The sequence below is a fragment of the Natator depressus genome, chromosome 28 (assembly GCF_965152275.1).
Source record: "Natator depressus isolate rNatDep1 chromosome 28, rNatDep2.hap1, whole genome shotgun sequence".
NCBI lineage: Eukaryota > Metazoa > Chordata > Testudines > Cheloniidae > Natator > Natator depressus.
In genome coordinates this window covers 13,837,721-13,861,692 of record NC_134261.1, presented here as the reverse complement: position 1 = coordinate 13,861,692, position 23,972 = coordinate 13,837,721, and the positions used below count along the sequence as shown (strand labels likewise).

General features: G+C 47.4%; 1 protein-coding gene across 1 annotated transcript; it reads right to left on the bottom strand.

Annotated features, from left to right (window-relative positions):
- Window positions 1–370: 370 nt before the first annotated feature.
- Window positions 371–20,049, bottom strand: LOC141978903 (uncharacterized). The gene is given in 7 exon segments (XM_074941264.1): window positions 371–2,038; window positions 2,387–2,503; window positions 14,688–14,737; window positions 14,739–14,812; window positions 15,936–16,017; window positions 18,703–18,843; window positions 19,976–20,049. Coding segments are annotated over 5 exon segments (1,815 nt in total). The 5' UTR covers window positions 15,960–16,017; window positions 18,703–18,843; window positions 19,976–20,049; the 3' UTR covers window positions 371–488.
- Window positions 20,050–23,972: the final 3,923 nt, after the last annotated feature.

Sequence of the window (23,972 nt, the reverse complement as noted above, 5' to 3'; positions counted from 1 at the left end):
TGGGAGGAAAAGTTTAAATGTGATGCTCCAAATGTGTTTAGACTAGGAAAAGTGATGGAGGTTATGCCAAGTGTTGAGGAAATTTGCTAAATTATCCTGGCCACCATATATGGGGTATTTTTTAATTGAAAAAATACTTGTGTTTTTATATTAGGATAATTAATTGAAGCTAGCTAACTCCATGGAAAATCCTAGTTGAGTCAAGGCCCACATAGGTTTAATCTCCATGTACTTAGTTGAGGTCACTCCTGATTCCCCCACCTGGGATTGATTGAGATTCCGGTTGGAGGGACACACACCTCCATGACATAGGACAAATGAGTTGCTGAAAAAGGCTGTGGGATTCCTCCCCGCCAAGGGAGGGTGAGCTACAAAGGGGAAAAGCAGATAACTCAGCTGGGGGAACTGAAAGACCATGGGGGCACAAAGCTTCCTTTAAACTCACTAAGTGGGAACTAGCAAAAGGAAAACAAAAACTTCCCTCAGCTCTAGACAAGGTTTTGATGGTGTTTATCTCTCTTGCAGCTTCTCTGATGATAAATAAAGGCTGAGCTCTGATGGAAGTATTTCCCACACTTGGAGCATTCATAGGATCTCCCTCCTGCGTGGATCCTCTGATGTCTAATAAGGTGTGAGTTCCGAGCAAAGGTTTTCCCACACTCACAGCATTCATAGGGTTTCTCACCTGTGTGGATCCTCTGATGTCGAATAAGGTGTGAGAGCTGAGAGAAGTTTTTCCCACACTCACAGCATTCATAGGGTTTCTCACCTGTGTGGATCCTCTGATGTCGAATAAGGTGTGAGTGCTGAGGGAAGGTTTTCCCACACTCATAGCATACATAGGGTTTCTCACCTGTGTGGGTCCTCTGATGTCGAATAAGGTGTGAGCTCCAAGTGAATATTTTTCCACACTCACAGCATTCATAAGGTTTCTCCCCCGTGTGGATCCTCTGATGTGTAATAAGATTTGAGTTCTGAGTGAAGGTTTGCCCGCACTCACAGCATTCATAGGGTTTCTCACCTGTGTGGATCATCTGATGTCTAATAAGGTGTGAGTGCTGAAGGAATGTTTTCCTGCACTCACAGCATTCATATGGTTTCACCCCAGTGTGGATCCTCTGATGGCTAATAAGAGCTGAGCTCTGAGGGAAGGTTTTCCTGCACTCTTTGCATTCATAGGGCCTTTCCCCTGTATGGATCCTCTGATGGTTAATAAGGGTTGAGCGCTCAGTGAAATTTTTCCCACACTCTCTGCATTCATAGGGTTTCTCCCCTGTGTGGATCCTCTGATGGTTAACGAGGGCTGAGCTCCAAGTGAAGGTTTTCCCACACTCACAGCATTCATAGGGTTTCTCCCCTGTATGGATCCTCTGATGGTTAATAAAGGCTGAGCTCAGAGCGAAGGTTTTCCCACACTCACAGCATTCATAGGGTTTCTCCCCTGTGTGGATCCTTTGATGGTTAGTAAGGGTTGATCTCTGAGAGAAGGTTTTCCCACACTCACAGCATTCATAGGGTTTCTCCCTGGTATGGATCCTCTGATGGTCAATAAGGGCTGAGCTCCGAGAGAAAGTTTTCCCACACTCAGAGCATTCATAGGGTTTCTCCCCTGTGTGGATCCTCTGATGTTTAATAAGGCTTGAGTGCTCAGTGAAGGTTTTCCCACACTCACAGCATTCATAGGGTTTCTCTCCTGTGTGGATTCTCTCATGTTTAACAAGGCACGAGCGCCTACTGAAGTTTTTCCCACACTCAACACATGTGTTACTTCTCTCTCCCATGGGGATTCTCTGCTGGGCCATGGTTTCCTTGTGGCCTTTGTGAGTTCCCTGATAATTAACAGATTTTCCAGCTTTCTGCACTGGCTGGTTTCCCTGCCGCTTCTCTGGCCTGTGCTGACTCTCACAGGCTTTTCCCTGCTCACAAGTCCTAGACACACTCCCTTTGCATCTTTGCAGTAAAGACTCTTGTGGTTCCATTTCATCATCTTCCTGCTGAGGATTCTGCTCCATGGTCTCTATCACCATCCCATCACCTGCTAGGACAGAGAAAGAAAAAATCTCAGAAACAGGAATGGAAAAGACCAAAAGAACAGCTGGAAATGGAAAAAATCAGGGACTGAATTTCCCCAAACTCTTTCTTAAAGGGGAGAGAGGAGGGGATCAATTCTGCATGCAGTTCCCATCCAAACACTCTAGGAGAAGGAAGTTTGAGGAAGGAGGTACTGCCAGGAGTTAGTCAGGATGGGTAGGAAGCTGTGAGCAGTATCTGCCCTGAGGATATGACACCTGCTGGGAACAATCATGAACACAGAGAGCTCACAAGGCCTTTGCTGGGAACTCCAGCTATTTTCTTTAGGCACTGAGTTGGTTTAATGATTACTCACCTGTATACCTACCTCTCAGGAGCTTTCTTTCCTCTGAGTCCTGGAGACCTGTGGAAAACAACTCTTCCCCTTTTTCCAGCTGGGAGATGACATCAAGTTTAGAAACTGGAAATCCTGCTAAGGGGAAAGAAGACAAGAGAGATCAGATGAATTCGTGGGGCTTTTGTCACACACACAAAAAAATTCTGTTATTTTAACCCCAGCCCATTTTAAAGCAGTAAAATCCTGAGGCCAGCTCCTCAGGTGCTCAAAGGTTCAGGGCACTCTTCTTCTGAGGTAATTAACTGTGCCCATGTCTACTAGGAACATACACAGCCAGACACTCATGATCAAAAGGGCTCTTAAAACCCAGAGCAGGTAACTCCATGTCACAGAAAGGGAAGACTCCAGTCAGAGGGGAAGTCCCCCTAGAACTGCTTCATACTGACACAGAGAGAGGGCCACAGACACTGCAGGAGAGAGAAAGGCCTGAGACCTGAGAGCTGGTGGGGGACACTCAGAGAGACGAGGAAGGGCACAGAGAGGCAGCTAGCCCTGCCAATCACTATGACCCCCATGGTCCTTCCTCTAACTGCTCTCACCCTTCCACACCTCCAGGGACCCAAGGAAAAATCTCTCCTTGGGTTTTCTCCTCTCCTCCCATGGCCCACATCCCTCCTCACTAGCAGTTCTCCCAAATTATCTACTCCCCAACCCTCATCACATTATCTCAGTTGTCTCTTGGTCCTGATTCCCAAGAGCTCCTGCCAGAAATGTGTCCCTTTGCTCCCTCCCATTGCTAGCACCCCTATTTCCTGGAGCACCCTCTACCCAACACCCATGCTCCCTTTACTCTAACCAGCACCAACCCTTCCAGATTCTTCATTTCTATTGCTTCCAGCCCTCCACAGCTTCCTAACTCACTACAGCAGCTGTTCCATGGCATCGCCACCCCTTACCACTGCCCCCAGCCCTCCCAACTCATAGGAGATCTTTGCCCCAAACCTTCCTCTCCCTGCTCTCTAACACCCTCCCTCCGATTGCCCAGAACCTCCCCATTATTATCATCTTCTATTCCTGTTACCATAGCACCTAGTAGTGCTATTCATGGACTAGGATCCCATTCTGCTAGACACTCTATAAACAAAAAAATGGTCTCTGCACTAAAGATCTGACAATCTAAGAATGAGAGAAGAGAAAGATGGATACAGACAGACATGGGTGTGACAGAGATGGCAGTTTCCTGTGATATCCTGGACCATCCTTATTGAATGAAGTCAAACCTTACTGAATTAAGTTCTCAGTATCCTTGGAGTTTATTTGATTAAAAATATGAGTGTGTACGTATTACTGTGGGACGGTCTTTAACGTCTCCGGGGAGGAGACCTGGCTAACATAAACCCTAGGAAATCTTATGAACTTCCAAAGACTCTTTGAAACAACATGCTAGACAAAGGTAAATGGGATTCCCAGGAAATACTTGGAAGAAGGGGAAGGCAACTTCTCACCTCCACCCCAAACCTATGGAAGCTGTGAACACAAGTTCTACTCCTGGGGTAATTCTGCACCAAAAATTAAAATTTCTGCCCATATTTTAAAATTATGTAAAATTCTATATATTTTAGTTGTCAAAATAATGCAATATAATCATGACATTTTCAATTATTTGGGTAATTTATTTCAAAATACCTGTCAGCAAATATGTCTGTAACAATACAGACAACAAAACAGATTCAGGGAATGTTTTTTGACAAATAGATTAATTACAAGGAATATTAATACAGAACTCTGAGTAATAATTCATTTAAACTACAATACAGAAATGTATTTCCCACATCCCTCAGAAGCAGTGCAAAAGCTTGTGGGAGTCAGGGGTAATGGAGATGAGGAAGAGGAAAGTGCTGGGAAGGGGCCTGGGTGCGAACCTCGAGAGTTGTTTGGTGTGGTGGGAGAAGTATGGAACAGACTTTTGGGTGGCGGGAGGGGTAGAGAGGGATTGTTAAGGATCCTCCCCCATACAAAGCCTGGCTGACCCCTAGTTTCTCTCATTCAGACACATCTACACATGTCCCCATGTGTCCCTGCACCCTCTCCGCACTGCCCCCATGTGGTGCCACACTCCCACTCAACAACCCCCTCACTCAGGTGTCCCTGCCCCGCTCCCCATGTGGTCCTGCACCCCCAATAAGCCACTCCCCTCCCCATGTGTCCCTACACCCCCAGCCCCTAACTTAGGCTGTCCCCGCACTAGTTCTTGAACCCGTCTGTGATTCCCCAGCAGCCCCATGTGCCCCACACTGTCCATCCCCCATATTCTGTGCCTCCTGACCTGGCTCCATGGGTATGGTACTATGAGGACCCTAGACGCTCCTCTTCCCTATCTGCAACTGGAACCGCTTGTGCCCAAGAGCAACTGCTCTCTTTACTGGCACCACATCAGTCCCTAGTGGGTGAAAGGTATAATTGCAGCACATCTCTGGCAGAATGTATTTTCTACAGAGAAAAAAATTCTGTGCGGCACATTAATTCTGCGCACATACAATGGTGCAGAATTCCCCCAGGAGTAAAGTTCAGAGGCCCAAACTAGATAAAAGAGTATGCGCACATGCATGGGCATGCTTGTTCTGAGCTAACAACCACAGAAAAAACTCTTGGTGGTGTCTGAAGGTCTGTTCACCTGCCTGAGCCCTTGTTGGGGTGCTCTCAGGTAAGCTTATTAGCATGTGCATAGGTTCTTTTATTGTTTTTAGTATGTTCTTTCTGTAATGCTTTTACCTTGAGAATCCTTGTTTGCTGGGAAAGGGCGGTCTGGTAACTTAACTGGGGCCAGTTAGGCTGTTCATAGCCTCTGAGGAAGGAAGGCAAAGCAGGTCTGCTGAGAGGATCTGCCTTGCTGGGGAATTCACAGGGTAGGCAGGGAGCTGTGCAGCCTGGAGATACCCTAGTCAGGAGAGAGAGAGATGTGGGTTTCTACCCAAGAGAGGTGACGTCTGGGCAGCCTGAGAGTGGGAGCCCTTGCTGGACCACAGAGGGGGAATACAGGTGCAATGGCCATGAATAGTGACAGGGGAAGCACAAGGAAACAATAAGACAACATCTGTCATCCTGATAGACAGTGGTCTTAGCACACAACCCACCTAACCACTGTCAAGTGTTTGAAAGCTTCATGGAACTGGGGAGTTGTATGGAGGGATGGGAAGAGGGCTAACCAGGTAGGTCTTGGGATGTTTATGGGGAGTTCCTCCAAAGAGCAAGAAGCATCATGGAAGAAAGCTCAGAACAATAGAAGGGAAGGGCTGGAAGGGAGCTTAAGAATTTTTCAAGCCCAGCTCTCTGTGCTATGACGGGATCAAGCAAACCTAGACCATCCCTCATAGGTGTTTGTCCAACCTGTTTTTTTTAAAACTTCTAATGATGGGGAATCAACAACATCCCTTGGAAGCCTATTCCAGAGCATAAATATCCTTGCAGTTAGAAAGTTTTTCCTAATATCTAACAGAAACTGCAAAGTAAGCTCATTAAGGACCTGGTGGAAGATATCTCGGAGTCATTAGTGATAATTTGTGAAGATGTCTTAAAATCTAGTCCAAGGACTAAGTATTATGTAAGCCATCCCCTATCCCCAACCTGTTCTTACAAACTTTTGGGATCAGTAGAACTTTCTTGTATGATGAACAAGATTTTCAGTAATCCTCATCATATTTGACTTGACTGTCTGGGAGGAAGCCCAAGGCTGGGTTGTTTTAAGGGAACTGTGTTTTTTGCTTCTGGGTATCTAGTAAGGTATTGTAGAAGCTGTTTTGTTGCTGGCATGGTACATCTAAGTATCAGAATAACCACCAGCTTTGGGGATCGTCTGCCCCATTCTTTGCAGCTTGCACTAAGTGAGCAATCTCAGCATGGTACCCCTGGGACCCTGGTCATGAGTTTCAATAATGGCATAGAGAACACCAAACTGGGAGGGGCTGCAAACACTTTGGAGGACAACATTAGAATTCAAAATGATCCTGGCAAATTGGGAAAATGATGGGAAATTAATGGAATGAAATGCAATAAGGATAAATGCAAAGTTATACACTTAAGAGGAAATAATCAACTGCACAAATATAAAATGGGAAAGGACTGCCTAAGGAGTATTGTGGAAAAGGATCTGGGGGTGGTAGTGGATTACAAACTAAATAGGACTCAACAATTTAATACTGTTGCAAAAAATATGAACAGCATTCTCCCATGTAAGCAAGACACAAGAAGTCATTCTACCACTCTGCTCAGCACTGATAAGGCCTCAACTGGAATACTGTTTCCAGTTCTGGACAAAATACACTTCAGAAAAGATATGCACATATTGGAGAAAGTGCAGAGGAGAGCAAAATCAAAAACGATTACAGGTCTGGAAAAATGACCTATAAGGAAAGACTAAGAAAATTGGGTTTGTTTAGTCTGGAAAAGGGAATACTGAAGGGGGTCATGATGACAGTCTGCAAGTACATAAAAGCTTGTTATAAAGAGGAGGATGCTTAATTGTTCTCCTTATCCACTGAGGACAGGATATTACCTCTTGGTAATGAGTTGAATTGCAGCAAGGGAGATTTAGGTTAGACATTAGTAGTAACTTCCTAACTGTAAGGGTAGTTAAGCACTGGAACAAATTACTTAGGATGGTTGTGGGATCTCCGTTATTGGAGGTTTTTAAGAACAGGTTGGGGATTGCTTACCTAATACTTAGTCCTTGAACTAGATAACCTTTGCGGAGTCTTCCAGTCCTACATTTCTATGATTACTTGTTCTCCTACCTTCAGTGGACACAGAACAATCACTGTCCTCTTAAGAACTGCCCTTAACATATATGAAGACTGTTTTCAGGTGCCCCTTAAGTCTTCTTTTCTCAAGACTAAACATGCCAGCTTTTTTCAACCTTTCCTTTTGGGTTAGGTTCGCTAATCCTTTCATGATTTTTATTGCACACCTGAGCAACACCTTGATTTTCTCCACATATTTCCTAAAGTGTGACACTGAGAAATGGACACAGTACTCCAGCTGAGGCCTCACGCGGTGCTGACTAGAGCAGGACAATTACCTCCAGTGTCTTACAAATCAAATTCCTGTTAATAGATGCCAGAATGATAATATCCTCTTCTGCAGTTGCATCACAATGTTGATTCATATTCAGTTTGTGATCCACTATAACCCCCAGATCCTTTTCAGCAGTACTACAGCTTAGCCAGTTATTCTCCATTTCGTAGCATGCATTTGATTTTTCCTTCTGAAGTAAAATACTTTGCACTTGCCTTTATTGAATTTAATCTTGTTCATTCAGACCAATTCTCGATTATGTAATGGTCATTTTGAATTGTAATCCTGTCCACCAAAGTGCTTGCAACCACTCTCAGCTTGGCTTAATAGGCACAAGTCTGCTTTTAGAACTGTTTATTCTGATACTCTCACTCCTTTCTATCCTTAGAATCACAAAATCTATCATTTCATGATTAATTTCACCCAATTTGCCTTCCAGCTTCAGATTCACTGCCAATTCCTCCATCTTGGTCATAAACAAGTCTGAAATGACTCTCTCTCTGGTCACTTCTGCCACACTCTGGAATAAAAAGTTTGTCCCCAAAACGCTGCAAGAATTTAATGAACATTTTGTGCTTTGCTGTGCTACTTTTCCAACAGATATCTGGATAGTTAAAGCCCCCCATATCTACTACATCTTGTGTTTCAGATATTTCTGTTATTTGCTCTAAAAATTCCTCATTCACCTTCTCTTCCTGATATCTTTACCTACAGAAGACCCCAACCACAACATCACCCCTATTTTTTTTTTACTCCTGTTATCTTCACATAGAGAACCTCAGCTGTTCTGCTTACCACCTTCTCCTGGATCTGAGAACAAGTATTTATATTTTTGACTCCTGGGGGCATTCTGTGCCAAAAAATTAAAAATTCTGCACACAATATTTTAAAATTCTGCATATTTTATTTGTCAAAATAACTCTACACCATCATGCTAGTTTCAATTATTTTGGTAATTTATTTCAAAATATGTTAGCAAGTATGTGTGTAACAATCCAGACATACACAAAAATTCCCCCAGGAGTAGAGAGTTAAAGAAACCCCTACGACAACGCTCTTTCTGTTTCTCTCCCACCCCCCGAGCCCAGCTGCAGGGTGCCCCCCAGTCCAGACACCTGCACCCCCCTCAGCCCATACACAAACACCCCCAGAGCCCAGGGATCTAGAGGGAGAAACAGCCTGATGTTGGGTCCCAGGCTTGTATGGAGTTTCCTGCATGCTGCTCTCTTCCTTCAGAGCATTCTGAGACCTGCAGCTGCCAGGAACCCCCCAGCAGCATCTTCTATTTGTGAGCTCAGCTCTGCCAGGCCAAGTGGCCCCTAGTGGGGGCCAGCAACTCTGCAGCCCATTTTGGGGGGCAAAAAAGAAAATTCTGCATGCACAGCATTTCTGCACAAATTCTGCATTGCACAGTGGCACGGAATTCCCCCAGGAGTATATAATACAACACCTCCTCCCTTTCTACCCTGCTCGTCCTTCCTGAACAAGCTAGATTCGTCTGCAACAATATTCCAGTCATAAGACTTGTCCCACCAAGACTCTGGGATGCTAATTAAGTCATAATTTAGCTTATGTACTAATATTTCCAGTTCTTCCTCTCTCTTCCCCATACTCCTTGCATTTGTGTGTAGTCATCCAAGATGTTGAGCAGCTTTCCCTCTGGTTGTTCCTTTGACCTTATTGTAAATTTTCCTCTCCATGAAGGGGCTTGTCTGAAAATTTAACAAGTGGGTGATAGAGGCTGGCATCACGAGCTGATCAGAAGTGTGAGATCGCACCTCAGTACTGAAAGAGAGATCATATGTAAGGTAGTAATAAGCCAGAAAGGGCCTTGACACTGAAGATAAGTGTTTTATGTTTGATATGATAGGAATGGTGGAGATAGTGGAGGGATTAAGAGAGATGGCTGTGAAATGGTTTTCAAGGGTCTTGGATGACTCTAGCCTTTATACAGGGTCTCCTGGGGTCTGCTCCCTTTAGGCTGTCTGCACTACACCAGGGAGCGAGCCTTTCAGCCTAGGTCCCCAAACTTGCAAGAGTGATGCTCAAGCTAGCACATTAAAAACAGCCATGTAGACATTGCAGCTCAAGTTGAGCTCAGGCTCCCAAGCCCATCCCTGGTTTGAGAGACCTAGCTCTAGCCCAGGGGTCTCAAACACGTGGCCCGTGGGGCTATTTCCTGCTGCCCGCCAAGCAGCCTGGCCCCAGTACATGCCACTGCCACCCCGAAGCCCGCACCCCTCCTGCACCCCAACCCCCTGTCCTGAGCCCCCTGCCGCACCTCTCCTGCACCCCCTGGGGGGCAGGGAGGGGGCGGAGTTGGGGTTGGGACTTCAGGGCAGGGGTTGGAATGGGGGCAGGGAAGGGGTGGGAAGAGGTGGGGCAGGGCGGTGCCTCATGGAAGGGGTGGAGTGGGGGCGGGGCCGGAGGCAGCGAGGGTGGGGGTGTCAGTGATGTGGCCCTCGGACCAATGCACTTGTCTTCATGTGGCCCTCGTGGTCATTTGAGTTTGAGACCCCTGCTCTAGCCCAACCTCCAACACCTAGACAGTTATATATAGCCCTCCAGAGTGAGTCTGTGGACCTAGGCTAGGCGGATCTCTCCCAGAGACAGTGTAGACATATACATAACATGTTACTTCCTAGCCTTTGCTTTCTGCAAGGGTGACCCCCAGGCCTCCACTCCTCGGAGATAGGCACTTCTGGAGGCAGCACCCTTTGTGTCATGATGGCACTTCAGTGAGTTCAAATGATTTCAGACCCCTCATAAACATCACTTCTTTTGGGGTGCTGCAGCCAGTAGGTATTTGCAGCAACACAAGACAGCCTTTTCATAACAAGACCACACGGCATAAGCAACTGCAACACAGATCCCTTGGTTAGTTCGGTAAAGCAATACTGAACTCTACATTCATTTTGGCAGAGTCATCTGCCCAGCTTTTCCAAAGCCTCCTCCATTTCATCTCTCTCTCTCTCCTTGTCTCAGTCTTTTTGTCCTGGATAGCAGCAAAGTTAAAGCCCAGTTGGTTTGAACCCTAGTTCCTACATCCCAAAATATACTGCAGTTGTGTTCTTGTGTTCTGTTTTCCTTAGACCCAGTCATTACACCTTCATGTCCAATCTTTGAGACTTCCCCTGTGCAGTGTGCCTCATTCATATATCAACAGTTCTTGAAAGTGTTACTTCAATAGCAATTTCATCCACATCCCAGAAGAGGAATTAATTTCTTCACACCCAGTGGCTAGCAAAACAAATTGAGAGGGAAGCAGACCCATGTATATTTTTCATTAAAAGAAACTACTAAATAAATCCCCCATTCTCCAGAGAGAGACAAGGTGAAAGAAAAAGACTAGGATAATGAATCATAAAATCACAGAAACACAGGGGTAAAAGGACCTCAAAATGTCAGCTAATCTATCCTGCAGCCCTAATGCAGGACCAAGTATATATAGAACATTAGACAAATATATGTCAGCAACCTGTTTGCAAAAACCTCCAGTGACTGGGATTCCACAACCTCTCTTGGTAACCTGTTCCAGGATTTATTTATCCTCACAGTTGGAAAGTTTCTTCTAATAGCCAACCTAAACATCCCTTGCTGTAGATCAAGCCAATTACTACTTCTCCTACCCCAGTGCACATGGAGAACAATTTATCACCATCCTCTGCAAAGCAGCCTTTAACATATCTGAAGGCGCTTATCAGGTCCCTCCCAATCTTCTTTTCTCAAGACTAAACACCACCAATTCTTTCAAACTTTCCTCAGAGGTCACATTTGAGGATAGTGAGCCAGCTTTGTGGATGTTTACTTCTGAATGGATATGAGCAGCGCACGATTGCGTACATTAAGGAGAGAAGAATGTTGCAATAAATTGAGACAGGAGAATATGAGAGCTTGGACAAAAGTTTTAGCTGTGTGGATGGGTAGGAAAGGCTGTACCTTAGGGACATTATGCAGTAAGAAAATGCAAGATGTAGAAATAAGGTGCATGTGAGGACCTAGAGAGAGGCCTGTGTTGCAGCATATGCGCAGCGTACAGACGTGAGAGACAGAATGCAGAAAAGGATGGTGGTGGTCTCTGCAGTGATACAGAAAGGAGGCTGGGGGAAGGCTCAGGGGAAATATTAAGACGTGTGTTTTAGCCATTTAAGCTTTTGAGCTTGAGCTGATGACTAGACATCTATGAAGAAATATCAGAGAGACAGGCTGAGATTTCAGTTTGGAGAGAAAGAGACAGGTCTGGAGCAGAGAATTAGATCTGTGAGTTATCAGCATAGAGACGGTAGCTGAATAACAGACTTAAAAGTGGCAATTCTTCAACAAAAAAAACTTCAAAAACAAACTCCAATGTGAAACTGTAGAACTGGAATTAATATGCAAACTGGACACCATCACATTGGGCCTGAATAAAGACTGGGAGTGGTTGGGTCATTACAAAACCTAAATCTAATTTCCCTCATACTAATTTCCCCCTACTGTTCCTCACACCTTCTTGTCAACTGTTTGAAATGGGCCACTCTAATTACCACTACAAAAGTTATTTTTCCTTCCTTGGTATCCTACTGTTAATTGAATTGTCTTGTTAGACTGACCTCACACTTGGTAAGGCAACTCCCATCTTTTCATGTATTTATACCTGCTCCTATATTTTCCACTCCATGCATCTGATGAAGTGGGCTCTAGCCCACGAAAGCTCATGCCCAAATAAATTTGTTAGTCTCTAAGGTGCCACAAGGACTCCTTGTTGCTTTTGCTGACACAGACTAACACGGCTACCACTCAAAGCTGAATTTGTGTTTGTGAATGAAATTAACCAATGTAAGGTACAGAGGAAGAAGAGAAGTGAACCAAGGACAGAGCTTGTGTAAGCCCGCAGAAAGCTGGAGTGGGGATGAGGATTGTCCAAGGACACATTGAAACAGAGCTCAAAGAAGTAGGAGATGTGGGAGAGGATAAGGGAAGATCAGATTTCAAGAAGAGGAGCATGGTCGATGGATTAAAGGCAGCTGACAGGTCGAAGATCAGAATGAAGTAGTGGTTCTGAACTTTGCCTAGGGAGAGGCCAGTAGAAACTTTTGCAAAAACAGTCCCAGTGCCCTGCTCAAAATCTCTCACTCTCTGAAACGGTCCCTTCCCACCCCACCAGGCCCTTCCTGCTTTCTAGAGCAACCACTCTCCAAGCCCTTTACTCCAAGCCCTTTACTCCCTCGGCTCCAAGTGTTCCCCACTCCCAGCTACTCATCACCTACTCAACTCTCCCTCAACAGCACCACCATTGCTGGGCCCTCCACCCCCTTTTCCCCATTCCTAATCCCCACTCTCCCAGCTCACACCATTACCAGTTCCCAGGAGCAACTCTCGCTGACTCCCTCCAGCCTCCTCCTTCTACTGTACCCAATCATCCCTGATTCCCTCTAATCCTAGTCCTCCACACAGCCCTCCCCTTTGTTCCCCCTGATCTCAGGCCTCCCTGCCTTGTGGCACCCCACAAACACCAGTTCCCCATCATCCTCTCCCTTCCTCCTGCTCTCCCTTGTCTTAAAGCCTGAATGAGACCCTCAAACTGTCTCATGTCCACAGATGGGTGCACCTGATTGCCATGTCCTCCATGCATTTGGAAAGTTATCCTAGCAGACCACCAGCTGCACTGTATTTAGGGTTCAGCATTACTTTCTGTTTAAAAGCCAGCTATTCTAGTTTCTCTGCAGTTTACATGCTTACTCACATTGTCCTGAAATATACTGCTCACCATGTGGGTGCAGGGCAGGATTAGTGGTCTAAAGAGGAGGTTAATACTATCTTGCCCTTGTGACTTATTAATGTTTCAATTATCAATTTGTTCCAAAATGTCCTCTATCAACACCTTAATCTGGAACCTTTCCTCAGATTTGCCAGCTACAAAGAATGGCTCAGGTGTAGAAAAGTCCCTCACATCCTCTGCAGTGAAGACTGATGCAAAGGATTCAGTTAGGGAATCAAGGGCATTGCAGAGCAACTGAGTGCTCATTTAGCATCCCAAGCACCCAGTAGCCCCACTGATTGTCTGGCAGGGTTCCTGATTCTGATGTACTTAGGATGGGCAGGAATGCTGTCCTAGCCTCTGTTTGCCAGAAGCTAGGAATGAGTGGCAGGGGATGGATCACTTGATGATTACTTGTTCTGTTCATTCCCTCTGGGGCACCTGATACTAGCCACTGTTGGAAGACAGGATACTGGGCTAGATGGACCTTTGGTCTGACCCAGTAGAGCCATTCTTATGATCATATGAAAAATTTACAACACACAGTGTTAGGGCTCTGACTCAAATGCATGATGTGAAAGACAGCATGCAGTGAAATATAGTAAAAAAAAATTAAATGAATCAAACTGTTCCACAGAATCTCTACTGATAAAAATTCCACGCTTGAATAATAACAGTATAGCAATAGGAATATACTACTGAACACCTTACCAGGATGATCTTGGTGATTATGGAATGCTCAGGGAGATTAGAGAGATTATAAAAATGGAAAAGTCAGTAATATATGGTCAGTGGAAATCCCCAAATGTTTACTGGGTACATGTCACCTCAGGATGGGATGCAGAGATAAAGTTTTTATTCACCGTTAATGACATCGTATTAGAGCAGCTAGTTCTGGAATCCACAAGGGGAGAGGCAAGTCTAGATTTACTCCTAAATGGCACACAGGATCTGGTTCAAGAGGTGAATACAGCTTAACCACTTTGTAATATAGACCATAATGTAATTAAATTTAATATGCCTGTGAGGGGTAGAAGCCCAGCACAGATGTATTTAAGAGCATGTTCTTGTCACAAGGTTTGTCAGCAGTCTGGTGGCATACATGCTAGTGGTCTCCAATGCTCAGGGAGGGTAAGTGAAGGCAATTACTCAGAAGGAATCCTCAGTGCAAGCGTAAAGAGGTGGTAACATTATGAAAGTCTGAGATGGATTGTGTGTAGTAGGCTCAATATCTAAGTGCAGGCCAGGTGTAGGTACCTTCTGTTCCCTACATGAAACCTAACCCCAAGTTTTGCCTTAGCAAAGAGAAGGTGTTAGACTTTGTGCTGTACTGGTCCTGTGCTCTGTTCCCAAACTGCTCCGTAGCGGGGAGGGTAGAGTGCTAGTGTATGTGTCATTTGCCTGTTGGGGTGTTGCTGAAACAGGGCAGAGATGAGGTTGCACTGTGGGTGTTGTGAAACTAAACTCTTCACTTCCCCTTCTAATAACCAAGGGGACAGGAATCCTTACCCAGCGAGGTCACATTCTCATAGTTCTCCTGCATGACATCTCTGTAGAGCTCTCTGAGCGGGGTCCAGCAAAGCCCACTCTTCCTTAGTGAAATACACAACCACCTCCTCGAAGATCACCGGCCCCTGAAAGAGAAAGAGCCCCCACTCAGTACCTGCTGCCTCTGACAACCCCACAATTCACAGGAGAGGAGCGCCAATCACATGGAAGCTCTGGGAGGCAGGCAGACAGCATTATCCCATACCTGCCCCATCGGAACAGGCAGGAAGCATTAGGGTGAGCGGAGAAAAAGAGAGCCCTTCACCCCTCTGAGCAGAGAGAGGGGGCAGGGGTCTTCACATTCATCACTCACGTACTAGCCAGAGGCTCATACAGGAGATGAGGCTCCCAGCAGAGTCCAGGGATAACACCATGGTGGGAATTGCAACACCCTCCCCATTGATAGCAGCTAGATGGGGGTGTCTTCCCTGGGCCTCCCTGAAGTGCTAAGTTCCCTCTAAGGTGCACGGCCGCACAGCTGCCTATTAAGCCCCGTGCAGGGACTCAGGGCTGCGGCAGGGAAAGGCACCCCTCCCCGTCGGCCCCGGTGTGGACCTGCTCCAGACTTGCCACGGTTGGGGGAAAGGCGCCCCTCCCCCGGCCCCAAGCACAGACCTGCCCCGGACTTGCCGCTGCTGTGGGAGAGGAGCCCCTCCCTGAGGCACCTCTCCCCCTGCCCCAAGCTGCTGAGGTGAGAGAGGGCTGGGGGGAGTCCTCTCTCCCCACCGCAACCCCGGGGCAGCCTGTACCCCCAAACCCCTCATCCCCAGCCCCACCCCAGAGCCCACATAGTCACACATCACCTCCATATTGGGGCACATAGCAATATTCATTCCGCACATGGACATAAAAAATGAGAGGAACGCTGCTGATGGGTGCCCCTTTATACCTCACAGCAGCCTCTGGCTGGTAGGTTCAGGCTCTAGTATTGGACTCTGGTAAGTTTTCCCAGCCCACTCCAGGGGGGTTGTTTCCTCTTCCACAAATTAGGAATTTCCTACCCACAAACCCCAGGGGTCTGTTCCTACCAAATCCCAGAACGTTTTTCACACCTTGCCCCTCTCCCTTTCTCCACCCTGTGTAATTCCTGACTCCTCCCACCTTCAGACCAACTCCCTTCCCCCACCCCCCCAAGTGCCCACCTCCTACGTATTTACTGCCCTTCTCTCTCTAACAGGAACCCACTAGCAACTCCCTGATAAATCCTACCTCAACTGGCTCCACTGCAGCCATTTCCCTTCCCTGGAAGGATGGAATGATCTGGAGCAAAACAGGGATGTTACACTGCAGCCTGTTAGAGCAAAAAAGGGCAATTGCGGACATGTTAGAACAGGAAATAATTTCACATCAAAATTACCCCCCAGGCTCTTTCCGGGCACACTAGTGTTCTAGACTGTTGCGCAAATAACAGAGAAATTCAAAATACATTTTACTTACCCAGACCTCTGTTAGAAAAGGAATTGAAAAAAACCTGTAAGTTCTTGGAATGTACTAGGGACCCCTGTTTGTTTAGGAGGATTGAAGTAGTAGTAACTGGAGGACAGCCTTTTAGACTTGATTCTGGCTAACAAGAAGGAATTAGTTAGGAAACTGAAGGTGGAAAGCAATATGGGTAAAAGTGATCATGAAATGACAATTTCAAGATTCTGTGAGAAGGAAGGCATGAGAGTAACAGAATAAGGACAATGGACTTCAAAAAGGCAGACTTCAACAAACCCGGAGATCTGGTAGATGAGGTCCCATGGAATGAAATCTGAGCTGAAAATAAGAGTTCAGGAGAGATGGAGATTTCTCAGAGACAATATTAAAGGAGCAACGGCAAACTATCATAATGTGAAGGAAAGATAGAAAGAATAGTAAGTGGGCAAAATAGCCCTATCAGGAGCTCTTTAATGATCAGAAAATAAAAAGGAATCCTACAAAAAGTGCTATCATGGACAAATTGCTATGGATGAGTACAAAAGAATAGCACAAGCATGTGGGGGGAAAAATCAGAAAGATTAACTCACAAAATGAGTTAGGCCTAGCAAGTTATAGAAATGGCACCAAGATAAGGGTTCTATAAATATATTGCGAGCAAGAAACAGGTGAAGGAATATGTAGGTACTCTACTTACCAGGGACGGAGAGTTCGTAACAGATGACATCAAGAAGACTTAAGGTGTTTAATGCCTTTTTATATTCACTAAAAAAGTTTAATTATGACCAGATACTAAAACAATTATTCTTAATCAAGAGTGGGAGGAACAGAAACCACAATGGGGAACTAACAGGCTAAAATATATTTAGATAAGTTAGATGTATTAAAGTCAGCAGGGCCTAATGAAGCTCATCCCAGGGTACTTGAGGAATTAGCTGAAGCAATCTTGGAACAGTTAACAATTATCTTTGACAACTCCTGGAGGATGGTGAGGTCCCACAGGACAGGAGAAGGGCAAACATAAAACCGGTCTTTAAAAAGGGGAACAATGAAGACCTGGGGGAATAAAAACCAGTCAAGCCTTAGATAACTGGAAAGAAAATTTTATTAAAACAATCAATTTATAAGTACCTAGAGAACCGTAAAGTGAAAAGTAATAGGCAGCATGGATTATCAAATACAAATCATGCCAAACCAATCTGATTTCCTGCTTTCACAGGGGTAATGCCTTTATGGATGCGGGGGACACTGTAGACATGATATATCTTTATTTTAGTAAGGCTTTTGACCCAGGCCACCATGGCATTCTCATAGGCAAACTAGGGAAATGTAGTGTACATGAAAGTACTATGAGTGCACAATTTCTTGAAAGGCTGCACTTAGAGAATACGTATTAATGGCTTGCTGTCAAACTGGGAGCATTTACCTAATGGGGTCCCACAGGAGCCAGTCCTGGAACTGGTACTATTTAATATTTTTATGAATGGTAAGGATAATGGAGTGGAGGGTATGCTTATAAAATTTGTAGATAACACCAAGCTGGGAAGAGTTGAAAGCACGTAGAAGAACTAGAATTTAAAATGACCTTTATAAATTAGAGAGTTTATCTGAAAGAACAAGATGAAATTCAATGAAGAAAACTGCAAAGTGCTACATTTTAAGCAAGGAAAATCCAATGCACAACTACAAAATGGGAACTAACTGGCTAGTACTACTGAAAAGGGTCTGGAGGTTATAGTGGATCACAAACTGAATCTGAGTCAGCCATGTGACAAAGTTGTGAAAAAGGCTAGTTAAGCACTGGAGTAGTTACCAAGGAAGGTTGTGGAATCGCCATCACTGAAGGTTTATAAGGACAGGTTGGACAAATGCCTCAGTGTAGGGGGCTGGACTAGATAACCTCTCAAGGTTCATTCCAGCCCTACATTTCCATAATTATATTCTGAGGAAAAGTTTGGTCACTTTATTACAGCACTGATTCATCCCCTTCCATCAGCACTAAACCACCAGGACATTTTAAAACTGTCCCAGTAACAAAGTCTGAGAAGCAATTGCGAGACAAGAGCAGAACAAAAGGAGTGACTTTGAGGGATTCCCCTCCCAACATTGTCCCCAGGGCAGCACACTCCCACAGCTAGTGGTACAGGAAATTGTTTTTTTCCTCTCCCTGCACCTCACCTTGTCACAGGAAAGTGAATCTGCCCAGGGATGCTGCAATAAGTGTGAGTGGGCAGGTCAGAGATCTGGGAATCTCTCCCCAGTTACTTCCCCCCTACACCTTTCAGTCTCTCTCTCTTTTCCCCTTATGTCTTCCTTCCCCTGTCCCTCCCGCTCTGGCTGAGGGGCAGCCATTTCTAGGTGTTCAGTCTCCTATGACTGGATCAGCTCCTACAATTGCTAAGGGGAGGAAATACGTGGGATGAAGGGGAGGGCTGTTTGTGCACAAGCATTTTCCCTGAAGTCTCTATTAATCACCTGGAGTTTCTGGCTCAGCTGTTGGTGTTGGCAAAGTCTAGGGCTGCCTTATGGGCTAATTACAGCTGGAGAAAGTCCTCACCTTGTCTGGGCACAGAGAAGACTTTACTTAAGGTCACGCCCTAGCCTTGATTCCGCCAGGGGAACAGCAGCTGCTCAGTCTTGATTCCCAGATTGGAACGGAGGCAGCAGTGTCTGACCCAGGAAGCTCAACTCCAATATCCTGAGCAGAGAGAGAGACAGACAGAGAGAGACTGAGCAGTTTCCCCACCTTTAGTGATAACTGAAATACCCACCCCACAGGGAGGCATCCTGATCTCATTTGCCCACGTGTTAATCTGGTAATCCGGCCCTCAAACTCCTGCCAGGGAGCGGGGTCTGGAAAATTAGAGAGAAAATGGGGCAAAATCTGAAAAGGAGACTAGAGAAAGTGTCAATAATTACTTGCTGCTTTTACACCTGAAAGGAAACGTCCTTTCTCTGACTCCTGTCCATGGGGCGCATGGTAGGAAGTGGTGACCCATAGAAGCTGACTGGAGGCTGACGCAAGGTAAGCAAAGCCGAACCAGCCTCCTAGGGTACTGGCTTGGAAGTCGGTCCGGCGGGTGGGCCTGGGCTCCCCGACATCAGTGGTTCTCAACCAGGGGTACAGGTACCCCTGGGGGTACACAGAGGTCTTCCAGAGGGTATATCAACTCATCTAGATATTTCCCTAGTTTTACAACAGGCGACATAAAAAGCACGAGTGACGTCAGTCCAAACTAAATTTTGCACAATACGACGGGTGTGCGCCGCCCTGTGTACCATACACTGACACGTAAGTACAATATTTACATTCCAGTGGGTTTATTTTATAATTACACGGTCCACAGGAGCAAGTCAGCCATGCCCAGTCCCCGGGGGCTGCGACGCGGGGGCATGTCTGTATCTGACGCTTGGGGGCCAGGAGACGCATCCGACGCCTGGAAGGGGACAGTCACCTGGAACGGGAGCCCCAGCCCCCGCGCCCCTGGCCCGGCCCCTCGGCCAGGAGCCCCCGCCCCCAGCACGATCCCTGGCCCCCGACTGCCAGGAGCCGGGGGGCCGCTCGCTCCCTCTGGAGCCCGGCGCTGGCCGCGGGGGGGGCGGTCGGACCCGGGGGGGGGAGGGGGCGTTCCTAGGGGCGGGGCCCGGAGACCCCGGGGCTGAGGCTCCCCACGCAGCGCAGCGGCCCCGCCCCCGGGACACCAGAGTTCGCGTTAGAAGCGGGAAGGCGCCGGGGGGCTCCGGGAGGGGGCGGGTCTGAGAGGCGCCGGCTGGGGGAGGGGCGCAGAACCGGGGGGGAGGGTCAGGCTGACCCCGGGGCCCTCCGTTACCTGGGCTCGAGAGAGCGGAAGTGCCGCGGGACAGGCTGAGAGCAGGAGTTCCGGATTCTCCTCGGAGCGGAAGTAAGATTTGGTTGCCCCGGCAACCGCCACGCATCCCGCAGGAAGCGGAAGTGGCCTATCCCGGTGCGCACTGGGAAGCGTAGTTCTCTCGCGCGCCCTCACGCTCGGCTTTCGATTGGCGGAGGGGGCGTGGGCACCTCCCCGCTCCCTGATTGGCGGAGAGGCGCGGGTCAGCGCGGGACGGGCCCGCCAAGGTCCCCGCGCCAGGGCTGCGGGAGCCGCAGGGAGGTGGCGGCCCCCGGGGACCTGCTCCCGGGCGGGGCCTGGGCAGCGATGGCCTGGGGGCTCGGGGGCGCCGCCGCCGGGGGATTATGGCTTCTCATCGCACCCTTTCCATTGCTTTGAGCTGGGCTCCGGTGGTGGGGCCACACGCTGCAGCCTGGCCATCGGGCCCAGGCTGGAGACCCTCACCCCTCGTGGGGGCTGGGAGGGTGGGTCTAGCCCCTACGTCTCCGCTGTCACAGAATATCAGGGTTGGCAGGGACCTCAGGAGGTATCTAGTCCAACCCCCTGCTCAAAACAGGACCAGTCCCCAGTTTTTGCCCCAAATCCCTAAATGGCCCCCTCAAGGATTGAACTCACAACCCTGGGTTAGCAGGCCAATGCGCAAACCACCATGTTACAGTCCTGCAGCCCCAGCCCCACAGGCCTGAGCCAGCTGCCCCGGGCTTTCAGACAGGTGCCCTGGGTGGTCTCATCGCAGTGTAGACGTAATGTGAGGGTATATTCACACTGCAGTGAAATACCCACGCCTGGCTTTGGCAGTGGGGCTATCAAGTTGCCGTGTAGGCATCTCGCCTCAGGATTGATACTGGGCTCCGGGACCCCACAAGGTGGGGAGGGAGTTTAGCAGGTGTAAATGGTAAAAGCGCAGTGAAGTATTACCCTAAACCTCACGGTGTTGGGGACACTGGGGCATGGCCACTAGGTAACTCGAGGGGATGGAAGACCACGAGTGCCAATGAAGCCCCCTTGCACTAGGCCCAGGTGTCCTTGGCCCCCCCCCCCCCCGCCTGGAGGCACTCGCAGCAGCTCTGCGTACTAGGCCCAAGTGTCCTTGGGCCCCCCGCCTGGAGGCACACACAGCAGTTATGCTGAGGATCTGCAACAATATGCTGCAGAGTCAGACTGCCTGAAACTAAGCAAGGCCAAACAGGGCAGGTATGGAAGAACAATGCTGAATAAAAAAGCTTTATGTATAGTTTAACAAATGATACAGAGAACCAGGGAACTAGCTGGGAACTGGATTGGCTGGCTATATGGATACTTGGGGCAGCTTGCTATTGGATAAGTATGTTGGGAAAAAGGATGTATAAAAGCCTGTGTGACTTCCTGCTCTGTGTACAGGATTTGAGATTCAAATCTCCCTGTACCTATTTGAAGCTTCAAATAAACTTTTCTGCTTCTCCACCCCGTTGTGATTATTGGGTGTAGCACACCGGGTAACGAACCAACTCAAGCTGTTGTTCAGCCTCTCGGCACTGGGTGCCGGCAACAACGGCATTTCTCCATTGGTCTGTCTGCTCTGTGGCAGGGACAATAACACGTCCTGTTGCATTCGTTATTTCGAAGGGTGGTTTATGATTTTCATTCTCAAACATGGTGCTCAAAACAGGACTCAAACCTCAGTGTAAATGAAAGAGCTGCCCACAGATTCTTGCAGCCACAACGTGCCGTTTGAGAGCTGAGATGTGCCCCTGTCCCACAGCGATGGGGTTGTCTGCTAGGGGACAGGAACACTAGCCTATCCACGTACAATTCCCGCACTTTCAGCACCTTTATTATTAGTGCCTGGCAGTATAATTTAAGCCTCCCACGCCTAACTCCCTCCCAGCCCCCACCTGGGCCCAACAAGCTTCACTTGGGGCCAGGTCTATGCTACAAAATTAGGTTGGTATAATTACATTGTACAGGGGTGTAAGAAATCCACCCCCTTGAGCAATGCAGTTACACCAACCTAACCCCTGGGGTAGACAGCGCTCTGTCAACAGGAGGGCTTCTAACGTCAACATAGCTTGAGATGGTGGAGGGGAGAAGCCCTCACATCAACGTAGATAGAGTCTCCACTGAAGCGCTAGGATGGTGCAGCTGCACTGGTGCAATGCTTATGTGTGGACCTGCACTTTGTGAGATGGAGGTAATGCGTGTGGAGCTGTCACTGAACTGAAGGAGAAAATGGTTGTTGGGGAGAGATGGGAGAAGGATAAAAGAGGCCAGCAAGGATTGCACCACATTAGCAGCGCAGCCCATTGCTGTAACTACTCAGGCACCTTGCTGATGGGTTTGCTGTTACTTAATTGTTTCCATGGTCTCTGCTGCCCATAACATTTTCCCCAGCTCATTGGCTGGCTGAGGAGGGGAGGGTTTGGCTTTTTATAAAACTGTCTCTGTGTTATTGGAAGGGACTAAGTGAAAGGAACAAAACTCCCAAATCCTTCCTGGTGCAGGGAGCCAGGTTTGCTGCTCATAGTCTGAATTTCACAGTTTTTCAAGTCTGGGAATATCCAAGAAGAGCATTTATAATGGGGAGGTGGATGCAGAGAAGTTAAACTGGAGATGTCCTGACCTCCTATGGGGGTGCATTGGAAATTAATAATATTTTGCAGATCATATGGGAAATTCACCTTTAGTGACAAGGTTTGTCTCTGTTTTTATTTCATGGTATTGTGTTGCTTAGAGGAATCAGTAATCAATTTTTATATATATAACTAACATCTAAACTTTATTTAATCAGTCATAACAATAGCATCGCTTTTATTTTCCTCTCTTGCAATAATGAACTGAATTTTATGGCTTTCTGGAAAGTGCACGGAGATTAAATCTGGGGAATTCAGGCTCTGTATTTGTGAATCGATGTTTTACTCTCACAGTTGCATGCACACAGTGAAATAGACAGATCTAAGGGCTGGTCTCTACTGAGAACTTACATTGGCAAAGCTGTGTCTCTCGGGGTGTGAAAAATCCACAATCCTGAGCAACGTAGTTAAACTGACCTAAGCTCTGGTGTAGATAGCGCTAGGTGGATGGAAGAATTCCTCTGTTAACCCCACTATCACGTCATGGGGAGGTGGATTAGCTACAGTGACAGGATCACCCTTCTCATTACTGCAGTGAGTGGCTACTGTGAAGTGCGGAAATACTGTAACGTTTTATATGTGGACTTAGGCCCTGGCTACACTTACAAGAGGCACAGCTGTACCGACACAGCTGTGCCGCTGTCAGCGCACGTGGAGCCGCATTATGCCGGCAGCCAGCTCTCCCATCAACAAAACCAGCTCAATGAGTGGTGGTAGCTAGGTCGGAAGGAAAGCACCTCCCATCGACACACTGTGTGCACATGAGCACTTATGCTGGCAAACCCCCTGAGTGACAAGTGTTTTGCTGACATAAGTGCTAATGTAGACATCGCCTTAGCCTGACACCAGCCCGGGCTTCAGTTGGCACCAAGGATGCACAGGCAGTAAAACCGCAGTAACCACAACTTTAACTCTTCCATGGTTGGCAGGATTCAAACCTGTGTTGGGAGACCCCCAATGGATTTCTAGTCTATCACCTTACCCACTTGGCCAAAACTACTTGACTTCCTTGTTTGTCTCACTACACTATGGCTCTGTTCTCACTGAATGATCGTTTCCAATTGTTTGCTCACACCAGCTTCCCCAGCACCCTCACGGCTAGGCGGGTGTGTAAGTGGGTCCAGGGCTGACCAGCAGGAATTCCTGCCAGTTTCCCTTCTGGCTGGAACATGATGAGAGTGTGTCTGTGGTCAATGACATTGCTGTAGATTGTTGTTCATTCCCCACCTTGACAATTCAGACAGTCCCTTTCCCCATCATATCTCGCCAGCACATCAGTGATTCCAATGGCAGGGGTCAGGTTTTCTCTGGGGCACTGAGCTTTTTCAAGAGGTTGGAGGCTCCTTTCT